Below are 24,633 nucleotides of genomic sequence, written 5' to 3' on the forward strand. Positions count from 1 at the left end.
CACATGGAGGTTCCCAGGTTAGGGGTCCAATTGGAGCTGTAGCCGCCAGCCTCCACCACAGCCACAGGAACGTGGGGTCCGAGCCGCGTCTGCGAGCTACACCACAGCTCACGGCCACGCCGGATCCTTAACCCACGGAGCAAGGCCAGGGATCGAACCTGCAACCTCATGGATACAAGTCAGATCGTTTCCGCTGAACCACGAGGGGAACTCCGTGTCATGGCTACTTTATCACAGGAAAAACAAGAGGAGGAAAACCTTCAACCAAAGATTTCAGATCAAAACCCGGAGTTGCCAGATGTACCTCAGTGCACATTTAATATCAGCTCATGCAGCGTTCAGAACATCGCGACACACAGGCGGGGTTTACACGACACAGAAACACCCACGGGCAGAGGCAGGGCTGGCTGGGGTCTCCGCACGCCGGCAACCCCTCCAGACGTGCTGGGGTGCGACAGGGTCTGCACTGCGGCCACTGGAAGTCCCAGGAGGCGCTGGCCCCGGGCCCGTCCAGCTCAGGCTGGAGGTGGACTGAAGGTCCTTTCGGGGGGTCTCAAGTGCCTGGTGACTCGGGTGTGTGGCGCCAGGGCTGGGGGACGGACATTCTCCTCCATCAGGAGGGTGGCGACTCCGCCAACGGAGTAGCGCCCCAGGGCGAGACCCCTGCCTACGGGGACGACCCCCTGGGGACCCTGCTTCGCACAACTTTGCCCTGATGACGTTTCAGAAAATCCTGCCGCTTCCTCCCGAGCTCTCTGCGGGGCGGAGGGCAGGCTCTGGCCGGGGAGTCCCCGAAGCAGCCACAAGGACATTCAGGGCACCGTGGAAAGTCCCAGCCTCACACGTTGCTTCCTCCGCTTCCTGGGCGTCTAAGCCCCGCGGGGCGCCCTGAGGCCCTGCCCTTCCGGCAAGCGGGTCAGAGCTCCCAGCTTTCCAGGAAAGTGAGGAGACGCCCACACCCCCCAAGCTCCGTGGGAACCTGCGGCCACCCCCTCTCTGAGGCCAGGACCGGCGTAAGCCACCAAAGTGTCCCCAGCCCAGTCATCTTAGGAGGACCCCAGCTGGGGGCGGGGGAGGGGGGATTTGCGGGCGGGGCCCAGACCTCCTCTCTTCTCAGCCTTGGCTTCTCACCCCAAGTCCAAGGTGCCTGTGGGGGCCCCCAGACCTCACTGCCCACATCCTGACCGCAGACCAGGCGCCCACGGAGAACCAGAGGGGAGGCGGGGGAGGGGGCGCTGCCACCTCCCGGGGGGCTTCGAGATGCAAGGCGACTCTTTTATTCCCCGCGTGAGTCCGGAGGGCGGGGGCCCAGCCCGCGCAGCGCACGGGACGCGGCCTCAGACGGTGAGGGAGATGAAGCTGTTGTATCGCTGGATGTTTCTTTTGAGGATCTCGGAGCAGGGGCCCAGCACGCGCTCGAAGCGGGGCCGGTCCAGCTTCACACACTTGAGCGGCCCCCGCGCCACCACCGTGGCCGCCCGGGGCCGGTTCAGCAGCAGCGCGATCTCCCCTGGGGGCGAGAGACAGCATCAGGGGCGGGGGGCTCGGGGGCAAAGCTCGCCCAGGACACGGAGCGACCCTGAGTACGGGCCGCACGCGGGCGTGTCTCCTGAAGACCTGGGACGCAGACTTAGACTCACACGCAGCTGGCCCGTCCCGCCGCGGCCTCCCCGCTCAGCCGGCGCCCAGGACGGGCAGCCAGGCCCCAGCCAGGCCTCCCACGCCTGCTGCGGCCCCCTTCTCAGCCCTTCTGGGGCCCTGGGACACGGGCACCCCCAGGAGGGTGCGACCCCACCCACTCACCGAAGTAGTCAGACGGCCCGAGACGCCCCACCTCCACGTACTCCTCGTTGGGGGACCGGCGCTGGAGGACGGAGGCTGTGCCCTGCAGGTGCCAAGGGGACATGTGAGGGCGGCTGGCTGGAGTTGGGGGGCAAGGGCGGGAGTGCCCGAGGCCCCCCGTGAGGTCACTGGCTCCTTTCTACACGCGCCCCCAAATCTAAAGTGAATCCCCCATCTTCCTCTCGCTGACAGAAGGGCGAGGGGTCTGGGAGCCGTGGCCTCTCCCCGAGACCACCGCTCTCTGAGCCTGGCTCGAGCCCGGGGCGTGGCGCGGGCTGAATCTGGAGGTGCCTCCGAAGGCAGCGCCGCTCCCGGCTGACCTTGGCTTAAGTCTCAAGGACGGGAGGAGTGTGGTCTCGGGGTCACACACCCGCTAAGCGAGGCGGCTCCCCCGGCCCCCAGACAGGTGTCTGCAGACGCCGGGCTCAATGCTTAACACAGGCGTGGGCAGGGCAGCTCGGCCGGGCACCGCATTCCACGCCTCGGCCTCGGCCCCGGCAGTGACGCTCCAGCAGCCGGTCCGGAGCCCAGAGCCCCTCACCTGCCCCTCGGGGGAAGCGGAGGAGGGCGGGCTCCCTCCCTCTATGCCTGAGGATTAGGAGCCGGGCCCCCTAAGCAGCGCCAGTAAATGAATGCACCCCCATAGCTCAGCCCCACACGGCCGGCAGGCCTCAAAGACCCCGCACAAAGTTCCCGGGGCGCTGGGCGCCCCCCGTATCCACAGGTCCCTTGGCCTCCAGCCGCTCAGGCATGTCCCCAGCCTGCACGCTGGCACCCAATGCCCATGGGAAGGCGGTTTGTTTCCAGGTGGCTCGGCTCACCCCAGCTCACCCGGACCCGGCCTCAGAAACGCAGGCCCGGCCAGGCCCTGGTTAATGGGTAACCCCTCTGCCGGTCTGCGAGGCGCGGGTCAGGAGATCCTGCCTGTGCCCGGCGTGCCTGGAATCTCCCGGTGCCCGTGGGCGGCCCCCACACCGGCCCCCACTCCAGCCACGGGGTGTTTATGAAGCCAGCTGACGGATGGAGCAGGGCTTGTCTCTACCCCACGTGGGCAGACAGGAAGCCCTCCCGACTTGGACGGAGGAACAGGGCCCGCAGGACACACGGTCCCAAGCTGACCCCACACACAGGACGGAGTCTGCCGCCCCCCCCACTCCCGCCCGCTGCCCCTCGGCCTACCACCCCCAGCCGTCTTCCCGGCCAGTCTACAGCCTGCTCAGACCAGTCCTGGCACAGACCCGACGCCGGCTGAGGGGACTCACCCAGCTGTGCACTGTGGGCTGGTCCCCTGAACATGGGCTGCTGCCAGAAGCCCAGGGACAAAGCCGGAGTGGAGGGCGGCTGACGGTACCGCGGGGACAGCAGTGCTTCTCCGGATACAACAGCGCGTCACCCCAATTAGCGTTTGCTTTCGCGACTGTACTTATGCAACTTACAGGCCTTTCATTCCCCGTTTCGACAATTTTCCATTTGACAACTGGATCATTTTCCTCTTCAGGACTCTCAGGACGGAACGGAAGCTCCCTGGTTTACAGAATTACTCAGCAGACTCCAAGCTCAGCGCGTCCGAGGCGCTGCTTCAACCCCAAATAACAGAAACCCGACGTGAGATGCCCAGACTGGTGTCCGCACTCTTCTCGCCCTTGCCTTCCACTCTGCTGGCCTCGGTCGAGTCCTCCTGATGACACCATGGCTGCCACAGTTCCGGGAGTCGACAAACGCCTCCCCGTGCCATTCACAGGAGAACCTTCTGGAAGCTCCCAGCAACCTTCCCTCCCAGCTCACTCACTGGTCAGAGCAGGTCACACGCTCACCTTAAACCACCGTGACCGGCTTGCACCCCTCAGACGCTGCCCGGCCCGCTCAGGAGAGGCGTGAGGACTGGGGTTCTGTGGGCTCAGGGGGGCCTCTGCTCTGTTTCTCGCTCGTGCCCCTGCCCCCGTGCAGACAGCGTCCCACCCTGTTCTCTCTGGAACCAGCAGCGTCCCCCTTGCGCCTGGCAGCTTTGCCTCCTGGTCTCACACGGAGGCCCGTCTTACGATCGACCGCAGGTGGGATGAGGCGAAATCCGCTTCCTTGGCAGTGGACGGAGCCTTCGCACCCAGACGCACCTTGACCGGGAGGTGGACGCGTGCCTGGGGACAGGTGTGACAACAGGGCCGCCGGGCTGGTCGGCATGAGGATGGACGCTCAGGAAGTGTCCTCAGGGGAGCACCGAGCGAGCAGCCCCACGAGGCACATGGCAGGCTGGGGGCCCCCACCAGCAGCTGCAGGTGCTCGTGGCCAAGTGACCTGGGAGGGCATGTCATGTCCCCTCCCACGTGAGCTGCCAGTCCGCCTCAACCGGGAACGCCAGCCTCAGGTGGCAAGGGGCAGCGGGCCCACAAGACAAACCAATGCCCCCTGGGGTCCAGTGACAAACTGTGGGGTCTTCAGTCACGAGACCAACTCCCGGCTTTTTTTGGGGGCTCTTTGTTACAGCAGCCAAGGCTGACAGGCTCTGCGCCCCAGCACTGATGTCACAACAGGACGGGGGGCGTCCCGGGCTGGACTGCCTGGGGCGGGGAGCCAGGGACCCGGGCCGATGGACTGGACACCGTGGGGTCGGGCGGGCCTCCAAGCGGCAGGGCCCAGCGTTCCCACGACACGGCAACAGGCGTGACCACCGCGTGCCCCGGGTCTTCCGGGATGGCGAAACCATCCCAGCCCTGGGACAGCTGTCCTGTGCTGCTCTCCCTGCCGGCCAGGAAGGCAGCACAGACACCCTCAGGGGACTGAGGGCTGGAATTCTGGGGGCTGGAAACACATACTTGCCAAAACTCTAACGCATATTCCCCAAATCTCTCGCTTATTGATTCCGACCCAACTCTAAAAATAAATCGGTCACATAGGAATCAGCCCGGAGGACGCACGAGAAAAATGCCTCTGCCGCTGCCTGGGGCACAGGGCTGTGAAAGGCCCGTTCGCCTTTCGACGTTTTCAACTTTAAATTTTTCGACAAAATCAAAACCCAACTCAACTCTCTGGTGCCTTTCCTTTTGGTCTTTGCAGGGCCACACCCGCGGCACATGAAGGTTCCCAGACAAGGGATCGAATCGAATCGGAGCCGTAGCTGCCACCCTACACCACAGCCACAGCAACGCGGGATCCTTAACCCGCTGAGCAGGGCTGGGGATCGAACCTGCGTCCTCACATGGATGCGAGTCAGGTTCATCTCCGCTGAGCCAAGACGGGAATTCCATCTCTCTGGTTTCTGCGACGGGCAAGCGTGGCCTCTGCAGGACAGCAGCGGCCAAGGCCGAGGTGCAGGTGCCCGTGGAAGCTGGGGCTCGGGGCTTCCCACGCCTCGAGCAGCCCCTCCAGCCCGGCCCAGAGCCCCCGTGGCTCAGGCGCCGTCGGAGCCGGGAGAGGCGGCCCCACCCGTGGGGGCCGCAGTGGGGGGCTCGGAGGGCCACGTCTTCTGCTTGTGAAGAAGAGTGAAGAGAAGAGTCCGTCACAGCCCGTGTGGGGGGAGGGACAGACACCGCCCCCCGTGCCGCTGTGGTGTCGGTGCACAGGGTCTGACCGTGAGCCCAGGCTGGCCGCGCAGTGAGCAGGCGCCTCGGATCCCCATACCACGTGCCAGCACAGGAAATATTCCTTATTTTTTTAAAAAAATACGTATTTTAAAAGAAACAATCACAGCCACAAACGGAAACTGGCATCGCGTCCCCTAAATTAAAGGACAACTAAAGAGGAGGCAGGTGCCGGGAAGGTGTGGAGACATCGGCCCCCACCTGAGGCTCCCTGAGGCTCCGACGGCTCCCCGCGGTCCCCGCCCGGCTCCTCTACGTGCTGGTCGCGTTCCGGGCAGGCCAGCCTCCGCGTCCTCATGGGCACAGCGGTACGATGCCGGTCAGCTCATCAAAGTCAGGGTGGGAGCAGAGCCCCAGAGACACCGATGCGCGTCAGACATGGCAGATGGTCACGACGGCAGCGGACACGAGTCAGCGTGAAGCGGGGAGGCAGAAGGTACCCAGGCTCTCGGAAAAACCTCGAACCTGGAAATGCAGGTGCCCCCCCGCTCGCCTGGCTGACCGTGACAACGGCTCTGCTCCCCGTGCTCTTCCGTGGCTCCGCTTCTCCCCGCCACCTGTGGATGCGGGAACCGCGGCTCGCCTGCCCTTCCTCGGGGTGGAGGATGGGGAGAGCTGGAAGCTTCCAGTCGAGGCTGAAGTGCAGGACCAGGCTCCTGCGCCTCCCAGGGTGGGGCAGGGGGCTGCTCTGGCAACAAAGCGGTTTCTGGTGCTCAACCCCCAGCATCTGAAGGGGGCCCCCAGGCACCTCCGTCTGCAGGCTGATGGCCCCACCTGAAGGCAGGGCCAAGCAGCGGCTCCAGCCTCAATACCCCCCCCCCCAGCCAGCAGGTGATCGAGCCTGTATCCTGCCCTCTGGGGTCCGCGCTGGGCTCCCCACATGGCCCTCTGTCCGGAGAGGCCACCAGCCGTCCCTGGGGACCCTGTGCTCATCACACGCGTGATGACCCCTGGGAAGACGCCCCACATTGGAAGACTCATGCCCAAGCTCCCACAGCCAACCGCGGGCACAGGGGTGGGTATCAGGGCCCCACGGCTGGGGACGGAACCCGCAGCGCATCAATCACCTCTGCGGGTGCCGGGAACAGCTTTCCAGCAAAGGCCACCATTAGCTCGGAGTGCTTTGGAGGAGGGGTTCCCGGGAACTGAGCCGCATTGGATGCCACCACGGGGAGGAGAAGGAGGCACACAGCTGTCCACCCACCTAAGCCAGAGCCACCCTCGGCCGGCGGGCAGCAGGGGGAGTGACACCCCCCCCTCCGGACCGGCTCAGAACGCACATCCGGAAGACATCCCGCCAAAACATCCGCCGTCATGGCAACGGTCCTCGCGCACCGTGTCTCCTCCCTGGTGGCCGGATCCTGGGGTCCCGCTCAGGACAAAGCAGGACCGAGACCCCGGCACGGCCCTTCCACACCCGTCCGTCTGGGCCGCCTCCCTCCCGCCAGGTGTGACGACACCAGGAAACGGGGTGTCCGAGGGTGGGAAGCAGCCCCTGGGACGGGGCGGGGGTGGGGGGGGGGCGAGCGGAGTGAGGAAGACGGCGCTTTCAGACTTTCAGGGGCACACCCCCAACGTTTTCCACTTTTCCATCAGAAAGTCTCAGAAAGGCACGGGGAGGGGCCACCCAGACTGCCGTGGGGGCGGGGAGGCTGGGAGCCTGCGCTTCTGAAGGCGCTTCTGTGTCGCTGGTCTTAGTCCAGCGGGCGACACTGTACTTGCTTAGTCGTTCAGCATTCATGCTGTAAAAGGGCCCCCAGCTCTACAGGCAGAAGCCCCGAGCTCCAGGCCCCGGCCCCCAGAAGCCGAGCGCGGCAGCCGCACCAGAATCTTGGCGCACAGGGTCACGGCCCTGGGAGGGACCGCGAGGCAGGCGTGGGGGGCCGGGTGTCCACACGCCGGCGGACGGGGACAGGTCATTTCAGAGCCCAGAGCGCCCGCTCAGCTGGCGCTGGGAGCTGCCCTCTCCGGGGAAAGGGCAGCAGAGGCGGGCTGGGGCCCGGGGCCTACAGAAGGGGTCCCGAAGGGACGAGCCCCGAGCCCCGGATGACACGGCCATGAAGTGGGGAGGAGACGGCTCCTCGGACACTCCTGCGGGACATCAGGGCCGCCCAAAGTCAGGCCTGGGAGACCCTGGGCATGAGAGCCCCCAGTGGGGTCAGAGCACAGGAGGAGAGGGGCTGGGAGCCATCCAGGCACCAAGGGGACACCAGGCAGGGAGCGGCCCCCCAAACCCCCCGAGATGTGGCAACTGTGCCCTCGGTGTCCACGCAGAGGGTCTGGTGAGTCCCCAGAGAACCTACACACGGACGCTGACGGCAGCTTTAATTGCACTGTCAGGACCTGGAGGTGACCAAGGTGCCTCGCAGGTGATGGATAAATCACCGCCTGAGTCCAGACAGCGGAGCAGCACTGGGCCCTGGGGAAAAGCGCCCGTGAGCCGCGGAGAACCACAGAAAAGAGGTGCACACGCATCACAAAGCGGGAGACGCCAGAGAGGAGAGGCCGCAGACTCTGCGCCCCCGCACATGTGACCTCCTGGAAAAGGCAAGAGGAGACAGACAGGAGAGGACCAGAGCCGGGGAGGGAGGGACCAGGGGCGCAGAGGCGGTCTTCACGGCAGGGCAACGACCTGCGTGACGCGGCGATGACCACACGTGATCGTGCGAGTGTCCAAACCCTCACTGCAGGTGACTGCAACCTGCCGGTGGGGGCTGCGCGTGGGGGGACAGGAGGCACGTGGGAAGTTGGGGTACTTTCCCCTCGGCTTTGCTGTGAACTTGAAACAGCCCCCTTAAATGAAGTCGTGAAATTAAAAGGACTCCTCGGAGACTGTAGCACTCCCACTGCTGGTGACCAGCCAGCTCGGAGGACAGAGGTCTGAGCTGGCCCAGACGGGTGGACGTGGGTGCGGCGTGGCTCCCGGCCCAGCCCGGCTTCTGGAAAAGTGTTCCTGCTGCTTCAGCCCAGAAGGAAAGTTTATCTTTCTGCTACTTTTTGGACCAAGACCACTGTCCTTCCACACTGACCTGGGCCAGCAAGCGCCGGCCACTCTCACTGCCTGACGGGGAGGGTCAGGCACCGACCACAGAGCCAACAGTGACAACCGGAGGACGGCGCCGGCCTCCTCCCAACGGGGCCCACACGGCTAAGCAGCGAAGGACCCTGGCTGGCGGGTGGACGCCAGGGCGAGCCCCTCAGACCGGCTGCAGATCGAGGGAGGGTCCCAGGACAGGCGCCCACGCCTAGGCACCCGGGAGGCTCCTAGGAGCCGAGAGATGCCGGCCGGATGCTGCGGTTGTCTGGCTTACGGAGAAGCTGGGGCAGCTGGACCAGTTGTTCCTGGCCTTGCTGGGGGCACACAGGGTGGACGTCAAAACCGCTGTCAGGGTGCAGGGCGGGTGGGGTCCGGCCCGCCTCCTCTGCCCCTAAACCGGCCCCTCTTCCTCCGCAGGATCTCCACTCAGGCATCAATGCCCAACCCCACGGGCCCAGCCGCCGTCGCCCTGGGGTCGCTGCGCCACCTCCCTGGACTTCCTGCTCTGGCCTGGCCCTTCTCCATGCTGGACCCGAGACGCGCCTGTGGCGAGTGGTCTGGGTGCGCTCCCCTTTCTGCAAACGCGGGGAGCCGGCCAGCAGCTGCCATCGCCCAATCCCCTCGGCCTGGCGCGCGGTAGGGGCAAAGGTGGGCGGAGTCACAAGTGGCCGCGACTCCGGTGGTCGCCCTGAGAGTCCCCGGGGCAACAGTGACCTCTGAACCCTCTTCAGCCACGAAGAGGGAGGCGCGGGCCCAGGGACAAGCTGCGAAAGCCCCGACCAAAGGCGGGCTTGGAAGAGGATTGTTCTGCAGTCGCCGCAGCCTTGCAGTCATCAAACTAATTCGCAAAGAGAGGAGATACGGCCAACCTCACGTTTCCATGGCAATGCCTCCCGCTGCAGCCCGCGTGGGAGCAGGCAGGGAGGAAACGCGTCTGGTCCGGCTGCCCCCAGGCCAGAGGTCCTCCCAGCAGGCGGGAGTCTGGCCTCGGGAGGGTCGCTGGGGAGGGGACCTAAGGTGCCACCCTTGCCCCGCCCTAGCCGCCCTCCCAGAGCAGGTCGGCGGGGCAGTCTGTGCACCTCAAAGAAGCTGACACGTTCTCAGCCCCATAGGCCCCTCTTCCCTGCCACAGGGCGGGGGGGCACCAGGGTCCCTCTGGCCAGATGCAGCCAGGAGCCCCTGTGGGTCCCGCTGTTGGCGCCGAGAGCTCCTCGGGCCACTGGGTGCTTCAGATCTTTGGAAGCCAGAGGGGTCCTGAGAACGGCCCCCACAGGCTGCGGGAGGTTGAGACCCGGAGGTGAGGGGGCTCAGCTCTGGGAGGACCCACTGGTGCTTTCTGTTCTCACGTCCGTGAGCCCCAGGTTCACGAGCGCAGATCTGCTCTGGTCGGCTGAGAACACCCAACAGCTTGGCCTCGGTCACAGTGGTGGGAGCCTCCAGCACTCGGAGACAATGAGAGAGGCCATGGGACACGGAGCCCAGCCTGGCACCCAGGGCCCAGCAGGTGTCAATGACTCGAGCCTCACACCCGTGCACGCCCGTCTCCACCAGCCCCTCCACAGCTGGGGAAACAGCTTCCAGAGCAGCGGATCCCGGGGCCAGGCCTCTGCTCGCCACATCCATCCAGGAGGGCAGGGGACAGGACACCACATAGGCCAGCGAAGTGCACCTGTGCTCCGGCAAAGAGGAAAGGCAGCACCAAGCCCACCGGCCACAGGGAGACCCCCACCGGCGTCCTGCAGCCCCGCAGGCCAGCGCCCACACCAGGCAGCCCTTGGGCCTGTGGGGCTGTGAGGGGCCCTGGCTCCCAGCAGGCACGGGGGACCCCCCCCCAACCCGCCTGGGGCCCTGACCGCTCGGGCAAAGGCAGGGGCAGGGGTGATGGTTGGGGTTCTCCAGAGAGAGGGGCAATGGGACGGGTGATGGAGAAGATGCAGGTTAAGCCATCGGCTCACACGGCTGTGGGGCGGCACGTCTGAAACCTGCAGGGGGGCAGGGAGGAGCGAGCACTGGGGCTGAGGCCAAAAGCCAAAGCCGGCGCAGGGAACCCCTTCTTCCTGGGGGACCGCGGTCCTTTTCCTCTTAAGGGCACATAGCCTGATTGGACGAGGCCCACCCTCGCCACAGAGGTCATGGGTTCCGTCAAGGTCAGCGGACGTCACACCGTCGCACCTGAAGAGCACCTTCACAGAAACACCGGGACCCACGCTGGACAAACACAGGGTCCCACAGCCTGGCCAAGCCCACCCACAAAATCAACCCCCACAGCACATCTAAAGGGGAAACATCGCTTCCTTCCCGCCGCTGGCTCCGAGGGCATCGCTGTGCCGAGACGGATGGACGTGCCACAGCGCGTGTGAAGGGATCCACCGGAACAGCACGTCCTCTAAAGGAATGGCATCCCCGCCACCCCATCCACACAGCGGCCCGGGGGAGAGCAGGGCTGGAGGTGGGGGACACCACGTCGCTTTCAGATGTGCCGGCGACCGCTTCTGGCCACGCGGGAAGCAGAGGCTGCGGCCACACAAGTCTGGGAGGGTGCATTTCAGTTCTGAGCGCATGCGATGCCCTTGAAGCCCAGGGCCCCACCGTGACGCACCAATTCAGCTGGTCACAGAGCACACGGGAAAAGAATCCCGGTTGCCAAGGAAACCACTGCAAATACATGTTACAATGTCGTGAAAACCATACCTTCGGAGAGGCTTGGGTTACACGCGGGGGTCTATTGTGACTCCGCCCCCCCTCCACGTTCTCGCGCCCCCCCCCCGCCCCCCAGGCAGCGGAGGGTGACGCTCGGCCTCCAGGCTGGGCTGTCCTGGCGGAAGCAGCGGAGCTCTACGTCCCCAAACCGCTCTCCCAGGACCCTTTTTTGCAGGAGGCAGCAGGAGCCCCTGCAGAGGGGGAGCCGCCCCACCAGCCCAAGCTCCTGGCGAGTCTGTGCGGAGCCTACAGCCCTGAACACAAAACCACACATCTGTGTCGCCAGGCGCAGCCTCCGCAACGACGGTGGACACAGCACAGAGCCCTTCCGTGGACGGGCCAGAGCACACCCGGCCCCGGGGCCAAAGAGACGATGGGGTCCATCCTGCCCCGTCCACGGGGAGGCCTGGACACACGTGCACACGCCACACACAATGCACGCGCGCGCTCACGCACCGGGAACGCTCAGCACAACCGCAGTGAGAGCGCAGGACGTGGGGAGGAGGATGCAGGAGCCAGACGCACGGCTGCCCCTGGGATCCCCCACCTGCCCTCCGCCCGACCTTGGGGGAAGAACGGCCTCCGCTGCCCGCCCCTCGCGGGAGACGGACAGTCAGGGCCCCCCTCCAGGGTGAGGTCACACTGCACGTCCGCGGGGCTCATACTTGTAGCTCCAAAAGAACCAGGTCCCATTATCAAGGCTCACGTGGCGACGCCCTCCCGCCCCCGAGAGTTCTGTGACGAGCCCCCAGTGACCCTGCCTCTCGCACAGCTGACGACCCCGTGGCCTTGGACATGGCTGGGAGGAGGCCTTGGCCCAGAGATTAATGGACAATTGCCTGCGCTGGCCAGAGCGACTCACTCCTCAGCCTCAGGACCATCAAAACCGAGGCTGCACACTCAACGGCCAAGTGCCTGCAAGCCCGCCCGCCGGTGGGGCAAGAGGGCTGGAGGAGGACTGGGGCAAAGCGGGGTGCACGGCACACGCCGGGATCCAGCTGGCTGCGGCCCGGCGGGGATCCGAGGTGGCCAGATCTCAGTGTTTCAGGCGAAGAGATCCAGATTTTTAAGTGAAATACCTGATTTTTAGATACTGACAAGTAGCTCGAATGTTTCAAAAAAAAACCACAGCACAGGCCAGCGCAAACCTCACAGCCCTGTGTGTCTGAGAGCAGCCTGAGCTGCTTTTGGACAGTATGAGTAATTTTCTGCTGGAACATCCTCCAGAAACCATGAGCCAGACCCCAGCTATCTCTGCGGACATGCAGGAGGATCTGAGATAAAACCTCGAGGGCCCGCCGTGCCCGCCACGGCCTGCAAGCAAAGCCCTGGCAATGTCCCGAGTCAAGCCATCACTTCACCCCAAGGGCTCCCTCTGCGGGGAGCAGGCGTGAGGTCACAGCCAGGGCGGGAGCTGAAACGCCGGTTTGCCGCCTCTCCGGTCCACGGAGCGGAGACCTCGCTGGCAGGAGTCATAATTTGCTCTGTCTGTGGTTTTTTTCCTTCTTTCAAGAAACATTATTGTTGAATGAGTCACCCGGGCGAGCACAGGAAAGCCGCCCAAGGACCCCCCTCACAGCGTCCCTGCAGAAGCGCCCCCAGCCCCGGGGCGCTCAGGCGCAGACCGAGTCCCCGGTTCATGCCTGCACCCCCAGGCCCTCCTGTCCCAACGTCCCCGGCTCCAAACACACACTGCGAAGCTCTGTGCTGGCCCCGGCAGGACCCACCCAGCACCTCACAGGCCCCTCAGACCCAGGGTCTCCCTCCTGCAGTGTCCCCTGCGGACCCCGCAGCCGTCCAGATCTTTGCTGAGGGACCAGCAGGCAGGTGGCGGGAAGAGGTCCAGGCACGGCCTTCTAGGAGGGGCTCCTGGGGAGCCCTGGATTCTCGGGGCTCAGCGACAGACTTTGGTTGGGCATGGAGCAGGGTGAGCGCTGGCCAAGGGCATTCTGAGCATGCTTGTCAACATCAACCTGGGAATTCGCTTCTGCTACTCCTTCTCTTTTTGGGCCACCCCGCAGCATATGGAGTCCCAGGCGGGGGCCAGGTCCGAGCCGCAGCTGCAGCAACAATAAATATTTAACCCGCTGCGCGGGGCCGGGGATCAAACTTGCGTCCCAGCGCTCCCAAGATGCTGCTGATACCGTTGCACCAGAGCAGGAACTCCTGCTTCTCTTATTTTAAGGCAGGAAGGTGGCTCCAGGCCTGGTCACACCACCTTGTCACTGCTTGTCTCGGCACCAACCCCGAGCCAGGTGCCACTCTCTCTAGATGGCACGAGGACCCCCCTCGCTGCTGCGGCCATGGCCCGCGTGGGCACTTGGTGCTGCACGAGCAGCACCAGCCTCTGCCACGCTGGAGGTTCTGTCCTCGGACGGCAAAGCAGGCAGCTGAAGCATGTGCTTCACCCGGCGTGGGACAGAGACCCGCCTCGCCAGGGGGGGCCGGGGAGGTAGGAAGTGAGCCAAACTCACATAGTTTCAGGCTGTGTCATGGGGAGGTTCCCACGGCGAGGCGGCCCGCTCATTCATTCCGGGGCTGCGGTGGCTCTGTCCCTGGGGACCACAGCCGAGGCGCAGACCCCGGGGGACACGCCGGCCACGCAGCTGCTCGGCCCCGTCAGTGACAGGCTGAGCGTGGCCGCCACGGATTACGGCCCGGAGCCAGCTGTCGCCATGGTGGGGGCTGGAGACGGCAGCAGTGAGTCACGCGGGTCCAGGTGGAGAAATCTGGTGCTGATCTTAAGTTAAGGTCTCGCTTGAGACCCCCGCAGATCCACACGCGGTGGCAAGACCGGCACACGCGCCCTAACTTCACACGCTTCCCTCGACGAAGACACAGACGTCACAGCGGCTCTGACCCAGAGCAGCACACGTGTGGGTCTGGGGGCCCGACCCCGCTTTCCAAGGGGAGACCCTCTGGTTCTCAAGCTGAGGCCCCACAGGGGGTGGGAGGCGGCCATCTGCTCAGTCCACTGAGGGCGGCGGGGGCTGGAGGGGGCGCTCGGGGACCACTGGCCCACAGGGGCGGGGAGGGTGTCGGCGGGATGCTCCCCTCCCGGGCAGCCCTCCTCGGCCGGGCCCTCCCCCAGCGCCCCACCCGCGCCCAGGGTTGGGGGGGCCTCACCTCCGTGATGATGAAGAAGTCGTCCCCGGGCTCCCCCTGGACCACAATCTTCTCTCCATCCTCAAACTGGACGGGCTCCAGGGCATCGGCCACCGTCAGACGCTCCCACTTCTCCAGGGACTCTGCAGAGGGGGACAAGGGGGTCACGGGGGGGGGCACGGAAGCTCATGGGAAGGGGGCAGCTCCCCACCCCAGACGCCTGACTGGATGAACGCGGCAGAGTAAATTTCTGTGCTGGGGGCCCCCAGTATTTTCACGCGTCAGCCGGGCCCAGGGTGGTGGCACTCCACCCTCAGCAGGTGGACAGGGCCTGAGCCGAGCGGTTCTGACCCACATCCCTGGCTTCAGAGCCAGGAGGGGCACTGCACGCAGGCTCCAAGTGAACCCAGCATGAAACGCCTTTGTGAGCCTCAGGAACAGAGCTGCCTGTGCTTTTGCAAACAATGCCATCACAGGTCAGCTCTTAGGGCTACGAAGGGGATGAAATAACTCAGAGGCCGAGGCCGAGGCCGTTGCCTGTCTGAAAGGAACGCCGTCCGGCCGACCGTCGCCATTCAAAGAGCGTGTGTGCACCTGCGGGCGCGACACCGAGACCCGCCACCTCTCCCCTCATCGGAGATCAGGACGCGACCCTCTGCGGCAGCTTTACCTTTGCCGCCTGCAAATTCTGTCTCCTTCTGCCCTCTCTCACACCTGCCCTTGGGAAGGGAAAAAACGCTCCTTTTATAAGAAATTAATGACCCCCCTGACTAACTGTTCCTTTTTTGGCCAAAGGAACATCTCTGGCCTACGGTTATCAGATGCGCTTATGTAGGGCAGCTGCTAAAAATATAAAGCAAAGCATTTATTTTAGGTCCAGGCCGGGATGGGATTTCTCCTGCCAATGCCACACGTCGACAAGGACACACTTTCGACCCGCCCGGGCCGGAGCAGCTTCTGCAGGGAAGTCGCTGCCCGCTGGCCCGCCAGCTTCCCGAAGAGCCCCAGTGGACGGGAGCTGCCCGGGGACCCAGGCCCCACGCACCCCCAGGGGGCGACGCCGGTGGCTTTGGAGTGGGTGGCGGTGTGGCGATGGGAGCCTGTGAACACGTGCGTGGCGGCTCGGGGTTCCCCTCTGGGGCCACGAGAAGCCGTTGCTTTTACAACGTGGGCCTTGGGACGCTCACCTCCGCGTGGGGATTGGTGGGGTTTCCGCACATTTGAAACCGGGTCCATGCTGCCGTCTGAGTCCCAGCTCCACCCCCCAACAACACAGGTCCCGGAAGGGGACCGTCCTCTCAGAGGCGGCGACAGCGATTCGCGGGCCCCCGCGTCTGGAGCGGGGGGGGCATCCAGTCCCAGGGCTCCAGGGCAGATGGTCACCCCGCTCCCGACCCCGCCCTTCTGGGGGTGTTCCTCCCGCGGAGGTGGCGGAAACCGCACAGAAGAGACGCAGGACGCCCCCCAGAGGCAACCCCACAAGTCAGCCTGCAGCCGTGGGGCGGCTCACATCTCCCCCTGGTCTCACACAGTTGATGCTCTGGGGACCCCAGGGTGCCGGGCTCTGAGCCCGAACCTGATCCAGCTCTGGGGACACTGGCTGTTCCTGCCCGGAGGCCTGGCGCCACTTCTTCCCTGGACGCTGGCTCAGGGTGCCTCTCAGGGTCCATCCCAGACTTGCTCTGGGTCCCCTGGGAGGACCGAGCCCCCCTCGTGCCATGCCCCACACTCTGCTCCCCATGCCACCAGCTCCGCGCAGGTGTGCCTTTTTTTTTTTACATCTGGAAAACAATAACCAGAACAGTAACACGAACTACACAGCCAGCCCCCATCCTGAACAGAGGGACAGGAGGACCCGGCCCTGCCCGCGCGGGGGCTCTTCCCTCACGACACCTAACGACACTGACGAAACCGAGGGGCCGTCGCCCCAGCCTGACTTCCCTCTGCCTCCCCAGATGCTACGCCTCTGGAGGGTTTGGGGGATTCTCTTTTTAACGTTAGGAGGTCTGGCGAGGTTCCTCCCCGCTGGTGCTCTCACGCCTCTACGGCAAGGCAGCAGCGTCTCGCGCACGTTGCGGCGTCGCCCGAGGCGGGCAGAACCGCCGTCCGTCTCTGCCGTCTCGCTTCCCAGGTCCGGGGTGTCACGTGGAGACCAGGCCACGCGCCAGGCCGGAGGACAACCCGCGCCACGCGACGTCCGCCACGCAGCCCTTCCTGCGACGACAGATTTAGCTTGTTTCCCTTTTCCGGTCATTGCAGAGATTTGCTGGAACGAACGTCACGTCTGGGTGTCTTTGTTTTAGGAACCTTTTTTTTTTTGTCTTTTGTCTTTTCACCATCTCTTGGGCTGCTCCCGCGGCATGTGGAGGCTCCCAGGCTAAGGGTCCAATCGGAGCTGTAGCCGCCAGCCTAGGCCACAGCTACAGCCACAGGGGATCCAAGCCGCGTCTGTGACCTACACCACAGCTCCCGGCAGTGCCAGATCCTTAACCCACGGAGCGAGGCCAGGGATTGAACCCGCAACCTCATGGTTGCTAGTCGGATTCATTAACCACTGTGCCACGAAGAGAACTCCAGGAACCATTTTTTAAACTAAAGTGCAGTTGATGTACAATGGCCCTCGTTTCAGGCGTCCAGCAAAGCGATTCGGTTACCTACGTATGTACGTGTATATAATTTTTCACATTCTTTAACATATGGGTTATTGTAAGATATCAAAGGCAGTTCCCTGTGCTCTACAGCGGGGGCCTGGTATCTATTTCATTACAGCAGCGTGCATCTGTTAATCCCCAACTCATTTATCCCTCCTCCCCGCTTCCTTCCCCACTAGGTTATTTTTTGTCTGCGAGTCTGTTTCTACTTTATAAATATTCATTTGCATTATTTTTAGATTCCCCATATAAGGGATATCATGTGATACGTCTGAAGGCAGTCTCTGTCTGACTTCACTCGGGGTGGTCGTTTCGAGGGCCATCCACGTTGCTGCACATGGCAGGACCGCATTCTTTTTCACGGCTGAGTAGCATTCCACTGTCTACACACCCCACGTCATCTTCTCTACCCACTCCTCCCTCAGTGGACACTCGGGTTGCTTCCAGGGCTTGGCTATTGTGAATAGCGCTACTATGAAAAAAAGATGCATCTATCTTTTCAAAGTATGGTTTTCTCTGGACAGACGGCCAGGAGTGGGATTGCTGGACCATATGATAGTTCTTTTATTTTTATTTATTTACTTTTTTGTCTTTTTAGGATGGCACTCATGGCCTATGAAGGTTTCCAGGCTAGGAGTTGAATCGGAACTGCAGCTGTCAGCCACAGCCACAGCCATGCAAGATCTGAGCTGCCTCCGAGACCTACACTGCAGCTCGTGGCGACGCCAGATCCTGAACCCACCGGGCGAGGCCAGGGACTGAACCTGCATCCTCCTGGATACTAGTCAGGTTCTTAATCTGCTGAGCTACAACAGGAACTCCATGAGAGTCCTATGTCCATTTTTTCAAGTAACCGTCTGCCGATTTGCATTCCCCCCAGCGGTGTAGGAGAGTCTGCTTTTCTTCACATTCTCTCCAGCATTTGTTATTTGCAGAGTTTTTGGTGATGGCCCTTCTGATTGATGTGAGGTGACCTCATGGTAGTTTTGATTTGCTTGCTGCAATAACTGGTGATGCTGAGCATATTTTAACGGGTCTACATGTCCTCTTTGGAGAAAAGCCTATTTCGATCTTCTGCCCATTTTTTTGATGGCTTTGTTTGTTTTTGATGTTGAGCTGTAGGAGCTGTTTATCTATTTTGGAAATTAACCCCTTGTCAGTCACGTCGTTTGCACGTATTCTCTCTCATTCCGTGGGCTGTCTTGTCGTTTTGTTTGTTTCCTTTGCTGTGCAAAAGCTTTCAAGTTTAAAGAAGTCACGTTGGTTTATTTTTGTTTTTATTCCCATGACTTGAGGAGGTGGATCCAAACAGATGCTGCTGTGATTTAGGTCAGAGAGTGCTCTGCCTGGGCCTCCTCTAGGAGTTTTACTCTCTGGTCTTACTTACATTGTGGTTTTTAATCCATTTTGAGTTTATTTTTAAGATGGTGTTAGAGGGGTCTGATCTCATTCCTTTGCATGCAGCTGTTCGGTTTTCCCCGCACCATTTACTGAAGAGGCTGTCTTTGCTCCGTCGTATATTCCTGCCTCCTCTGCTGTAGATTTACTGACCAAAGGTGCGTGGGTTTAGTTCTGCGCTTTCTCTCCTGGTCCACCGATCCGTGTGTCTCTTTGTGCCAGCACCACACTGCTGGTGGCTGGAGCTTTGCAGCAAAGCCCACACGGGGATCCTGCTTCCTCTGGCTTGTCTGCGTCTCTGTGTGTCCTTGCGAGAAATTCTCTCAAAGGCGAAGACCCTGAATCTGAAGCACCAGCGGTACTGGTTCTGTCCCCACGACCCCTCATTTACTTCCAAGGCTGTCAGGTCTGTTTTGGTCCTTGATCTGTCTCCACCAACTGCGTAATTTACCCCATTGTTTTACCTTCCGGCCTCTGGCCTCCTGTTTGACTGAGCTGTGTTCTCAATCATTTCTCCACTGGCATTTTCCCGACGGGGCTCCTGCCCCTGCAGCTGGTCCGCACGGCAGCCTGGGCAGCTACTACCCCCAGCCTGATCAAGGACACAGGGCCATGGGGGGAGGTTCGTGGGGCAGGCAGAGAGCCCCTTCCACGCTCCTGCAGCAGGGAACCGGGGCTGCTCTGGCCTAGAACTCTCCAGCGCCCCACGAGGGCCGGGCTCTCTCCTTTCTCTGCGAGTGTCAGCCCAGGCGCCGCTGCCTCGCGCCCACAGATCTCCACTTGCTGCTTCTCCTCGACCTGCAGGTTCTTAGAAAAGGGGACTAAGCCTCACCATCACCTGCACCCAGAGGGCCCCCCCCCCCGATTTGTTTGGTTTTTTTTAATTAAAAAAATTTTTTTTGGTGTTTTTGTTTTTTTGGGGGTTATTTTGGTTTTGGTTTTGGTTTTTTTTTTTTTTTTTTTTTTGCTTTTTAGGGCCACACCCAAGGCACTTGGAAGTTCCCAGGCTAGGGGTTGAATCAGAGCTGCAGCTGCCAGTCTACACCACAGCCATAGTAACACAGGATCCAAGCTGAGTCTGTGGCCTACGCCAGAGCTCACGGCAACACCAGATCCTTAACCCACTAAGCAAGGCCAGCGATTAAACCTGCAACTCACGGTTCCTCATCGGATTCGTTTCCGCTGCACCACGACGGGAACTCCCATCCCGGAGTTTTTAAAGCTGTGATGTTCCCGAGGGAGCTCCTGCTGGACTCATACATCCTCTGGTTCCCGGGGCTCTTACACTTCGCTGTCACTCCCGTTCCCAAGTGCAGCCCCTCCGACCTTAACAGGAGCTGCTAGACACACACTCGCTGATACTCCAGCTGACTGCAACGACCTCACATGCAAATCCTCAAGGGCCCGACGCAGACGTGCGCGCCTCCACCCTGGCCGAAAGTTCTACATCCTACTGGCTGGTCTGGAGCAATATGCAACCATCAAAGCAAGTTCAAAACTCTGAAGGGCGTGTCTGAGAGCCATGCCGACCCTCTCGGAAGCCCAGGAAACGTGGCCGAGTCGCTCAGGCCCCCAGGCCAAAAGCCCACGTGCAGGGACGAGAGCCAGGAGGTCAGGAAAGACACTCGGCACAGATGCGCCTCTGCGAGCGCCACGCGGACCCGGTGGACACGGGCACGACGGCGGCGACACAGGCGCGCAGCTCCGCGGATGGAGGGCGGACACCCAGCTGTGTCGCGCGCGCGTGTGCGCAGGCTCGTACGGGCACGAGGCTTGGTGGGGGGGGGGGCGCACGGCACACGTGTACGCATGCGTGCGCGTGCACGGGACCCTCGCGCCGCAGCCCCGTCCGCCCGCGGCCGAGCACGCACCCAGGATGGAGACCTTGCTGAGGAACTCCTGGTACACCCTGCGCTTCCTCAGCGTGCTGCCCTGCGGGAAGAAGACAGAGGACGGCTCAGAAAGGCGGGCGCCCGGCCTGTTTCCACCCTCCCCCATCTCCCCCATGACCCTCGGGGCGCTCCCGGAAGCCCCCCGAAGGAGCGAGGGTCTGAGCCCACTGCCGTTTCTACCCCCAGACCCCCGCTCCCGTCTCTGGGTGTCCACCCTGACTGCCCCCACGACTTAGAGCCTCATCAGACCCACCCCAACCCCAGCGGGGCAGGGGGGGGGCGAGGGGAGGCTGAGGGGACCCCCTCTGAGCCTTGGTCCCCTGGTCTGGCACTGGAGTACTTAAATGCTTGCCCCGCGGGACCCCGGGAAGGTGACCGGAGCAGACATCAGTCAAGGGACATGGGGAGGGGACCCCAGCTTCCCCTTCCCCACCAGCTCTGCACGGCTCAGGGGCAGACCAGCACTAAAAAGGCTGCAAGTCTCAATTTTAGAATCCTGGAGGCCTCCGCCACAGAAGCCCGGACACCCCAGGACCCCTTCATCTGGCAAAGAGCCCCTGCAGGGCTGGGCCCCTGAGCCAACAGGTCCAAGACCACCTAACTGGACCAAGACGGCTTTTAGGGCGGTTCTGCACCGCCGGCTGGTGGCCATGGTGGGGGCGCAGCATCCAGGTGTGTCTGCCATGAGGTGTCTGGACACCCACGGTGGGGGGCATGCTCGGCGCAGCCCCCCCCCCCCACCGGCCTGAGCCATCTCGGATCCCCACCGGCCATGAGAAAGGCATTTCTTTTGGAAGATAATTTATATTCCCACTGACCTCCCGGCAGCAACGCCCACCCGGTGGAATGCAGGCGTGTTTGCCCGGGAACTTTAGACATTAAAGCCCGGCACAACTGGCTCATCCATCTCCCGCCCCAGAATGACAGCTGGAGGCGGCCGCCCGGGACCCTCGGGCAAGGGGACCCGCCTCAAAGGCTGACCGAGGCGCCTGCTCCTTGGCGTCTTCCTTCTGGGATGAGACAGCCAGGTCGGCCAGGCTGGGCCCCCACCGTCTGCTCGGGCATTCACGATGCATGTGGGGGGCACACAGCACATGTGTCATGGACCATGCCGGCCCGGAAACTCGGGGGCTGCCAGCGGCCCCAAGTGGGCTCTGTGCCTGGTGAGGCTGGTGCTGTGTCACTGGGATGGGGCCTGTCCAAGGCCATGGCGCAGGGAGGGGCCAGCGGGGCCTGAAACCCGCCTCCTGAGGGACCTGGCTGAGGACCCACGCTGGTGGGGGCGGGCTGGGGGGGCTGGTCCAGCTCAGCTCTGCCCCTCCTCCCTGGTACCTACAGCCTTGGTTTCCACCTCTCTGTGATGGGATCTGCCGGGCAGACTTGGAGGAGCCGAGAGCCACCTCCCCATCCCCAGGGCCCCCAGCCCCCACTCGCCGCACGCCCCGCCCCGCCGCTCCCCCCTACGGAGACCAGAGCCTGTGTCCCCCACCTGACCCGGGAGCGACCTCCCACCTCGCTGCCAGCAGGCCAGGGCCTCACTCCGCGCCCCCTGGCCCCAACCCGTGGCACGAGGCCAGGCCCCAAACTGCACCCCGTTGTCTCAGGGGAAACGACAGGTCCTGAGGCTGGAATCTAAAAAGTCCGCGAAGTCCAGGCTCCGTCGTGCCACCGGGCATGGCCTGAGCTGGCCCCGAGGAGGGGCTGGGACCTGGGTCCCGGCAGATGCCAGGCTCTGGCCAAAGTGCACACACGGTGGAACGGCACCACAGGCTCCGGAGCCTTGGCCCAGCTCTGGGAAGGTGAGAGCCGCCATGCCGAGAAGGGATCTCCGACCCGGAACAACCCCTCCGGGACCCTGCCCGTTTCAGGTCAATGTAAACCCCCCCATCCCCCCCACAGCTGGCCCAGTGCCCAGCTGGTGGGAGGCACTGCTGTGGGGCCCGGGCTGGGTGGGGCCTGGGGCAAAGGAGACCAGAAGGGGGTCCCGGCCCCCTGCTGCCCCACTTCACAGATGGGAACCGGGGCCCCAGCAGGTGAGGGGGGCTCAACACTGCGGCTCAGGACCCAGTTTCAAGGGTCTCAGGCAGGTGAGCCTCCAGGGACCCCAGCCCAGCCCCTCCCATGGGAGGCTACGTTCTTAGTTCCAACTCGGGGTCTCACATAGGATTCAGGGGAGTTCCCATTGTGGCTCAGTGGTTAACGAATCCGACCAGGAACCATGAGGTTGTGGGTTCGATCCCTGGCCTCGCTCAGGGGGTTAAGGATCTGGTGTGGCCGTGAGCTGTGGTGTCAGTCACAGACACGGCTCGGATCCTGTGGTGCTGTGGCTGTGGTGTAGGCCGGAGGCTACAGCACCGATTCGACCCCTAGCCTGGGAACCTCTGTGTGCTGCGGTGCAAGCCTAGAAAAGACAAAAAGACAAAAAATAAATAAATACATAAAGATTCAGGGTGAACAAAGGGTCCTGAAGCTTAAAAGGAAGAAGTGTGGGGCACTGGGGCCCTCGGGCCCTGGTCCTGCTTGGAGGCAGTGGGCAGCCAGCAGGCTGGTCTCAGCGAGCCCTACCCATCCCTCCAGCACCACACGGAGCAGCGGAACCTTCTGGACCAGAGGTTCTGGGATTCAGAGGCGGCCCCCTCCCTGGAGACAGCACAGCCCCCCATCCTGCGTCCCCCACGTATGTCCAGCTCAGGGTCCGCTTGCTGTGGGACGGGCACGAGTCCGCCCAAGCCGAGGGCTGATGCAGAAACGGGCGCCGGCAAGGACACTCCCTTCCGAGTGGGCCGCACTGTCATTTTCTCCCCAAGATGTAGCGGCTCTGCAGGCTCCCGGCACACCGCGGCTATTCTTAGCGCCCAGGGATCCAGAATTAAAGCAGAGGAAGCACCAGCTGCCTTGGTGGTTTGGGAACTTCCCTGAATATAAGGTTCCAGCCACAAAAACCCCACAGCCCAGGAGGACTCGGCTGGCCGGTGGCAGAGGAACAGCTTATGCAACCAGGCCAGGTGTGTCCCGGGGAGACAGGAACCGGGGGCGGGGGGGGTGCCTGGGGCGCCTCCCACACACACGAGGTCTCTCTCTCTGGAGAAAACAGGGATTGGCAGGTTTAGACAAAGATAGGGAGCCAGGAGGCACCAGGACTCACCTCGCAGGGCAGGGCCTTGGCACGATCCGGTGGCCGAGGCACTAGAACAGCCCCTGTGGACAGTGGGCACCCAGGATACCCCCCGAGGGCAGAGAGGAGTCTCGTGAAATGCTGGGCTGCAGACTGAACGGACCCCTCCCTCTGGCACGAAGGGCCTGGCGCTACATGGGGCCAGGATGGCTGCCTGGCTGCCTGCTCGGACCTCTGCTGGATGCCACCTTGTCACGGACGGGGTCTCAGGCTTTTCTGTAACATGGCACCCCCACCTTTGCTTCTGCTCTGTCACTCTCCATGGAAACTGTCGCCAGGAGGCATGAGTTTGCTCCGTCACCTCCTCCACTGGCATGTCAGCCTCCCCTGCGGGGGTGCACCTGTGACATTCCCTAAGGGCCCCCAGCACCGATGACCAGCCAGTGTGTGCGCAGGACAGAGTGGGGAGGCCTTCCCAGCACACGAGCTCCCCCCTGGAGCCTCTGGTGAACACCGTCCCCGCTGCCCAACACGGCCCCCCAGAGGGCCTGCACAGGTGTGTGCGCCACCTAAGACAGGACCTGGCCACCTGTAAGAAAACGTGAAACGGCTACCCTTGTGTAAGGAGTGGAGGCCAGCAGCCTGTCCAGGACCACAGTCCCACTGTGCCTCTGGAAGCTGGCCCCTCCCAGCCCTTTACTCCACCACCTTGGTGAGAGTCACCTCATAGTCCAGAATGGCAGCTGGAGCTCCAGCCATCGCAACCACATTGCCAACAATTGTAAGGAGAATGGGAAGGAAAGCAATAGGAGCTACCCCAGCTGTGTGCCTGCCTTCAGGGAAGCTTCCCAGAATCCCTCCTGACACCGGCCACCCATCCCACCCCTACCTGGCATGCCATCTAGACACAACCAGACTCTCACACGATGCTTGACAGCAGGCAGCCTCGAAGGGCCGCCCACCCCGCCCTGGAAAAGCCCCCACACAGGCGCCGCTCACTCACCATGAGGATGCGCCGGTAGCTGTCCCGGTCGATGCCCCAGAGCTTGAGGTCCGTCTTGGCCTTCACAGTGGCTGCCCTGGGGGTGCCATAGATGAGGGCGAGCTCCCCGAAGCTGCCGCCTTCACTGATGCTGGTCACCCACTCCCCATTCACATACACCTGCAGGGGACGGGGGACAGCGTCAGGGCCTGGGGTCACCCTCTCTCCATTCACATACACCTGCAGGGGACGGGGGACAGCGTCAGGGCCTGGAGTCACCCTCTCTCCATTCACATACACCTGCAGGGGACGGGGGACAGCCTCAAGGCCTGGGGT

General features: G+C 63.0%; 1 protein-coding gene across 6 annotated transcripts in view; it reads right to left on the reverse strand.

The window, feature by feature from the left end:
* The window catches only part of PRKAR1B (protein kinase cAMP-dependent type I regulatory subunit beta), an 82,031-nt gene continuing 57,689 nt past the window's right edge, over positions 292–24,633 (reverse strand). For all 6 annotated transcript variants that reach the window (XM_021085935.1, XM_021085937.1, XM_021085932.1 and 3 more), the window contains exons 7-11: positions 24,319–24,477; positions 20,180–20,240; positions 14,281–14,402; positions 1,804–1,885; positions 292–1,510 (exon numbers count right to left, since the gene is read on the reverse strand). In XM_021085935.1, coding sequence (XP_020941594.1) covers positions 1,338–1,510; positions 1,804–1,885; positions 14,281–14,402; positions 20,180–20,240; positions 24,319–24,477 — 597 coding nt within the window. In that variant the 3' untranslated portion in view covers positions 292–1,337. The remainder of the gene's footprint in view (positions 1,511–1,803; positions 1,886–14,280; positions 14,403–20,179; positions 20,241–24,318; positions 24,478–24,633) is intronic.

This window comes from Sus scrofa, chromosome 3, assembly GCF_000003025.6.
Source record: "Sus scrofa isolate TJ Tabasco breed Duroc chromosome 3, Sscrofa11.1, whole genome shotgun sequence".
Classification (NCBI taxonomy): Eukaryota; Metazoa; Chordata; class Mammalia; order Artiodactyla; family Suidae; genus Sus; species Sus scrofa.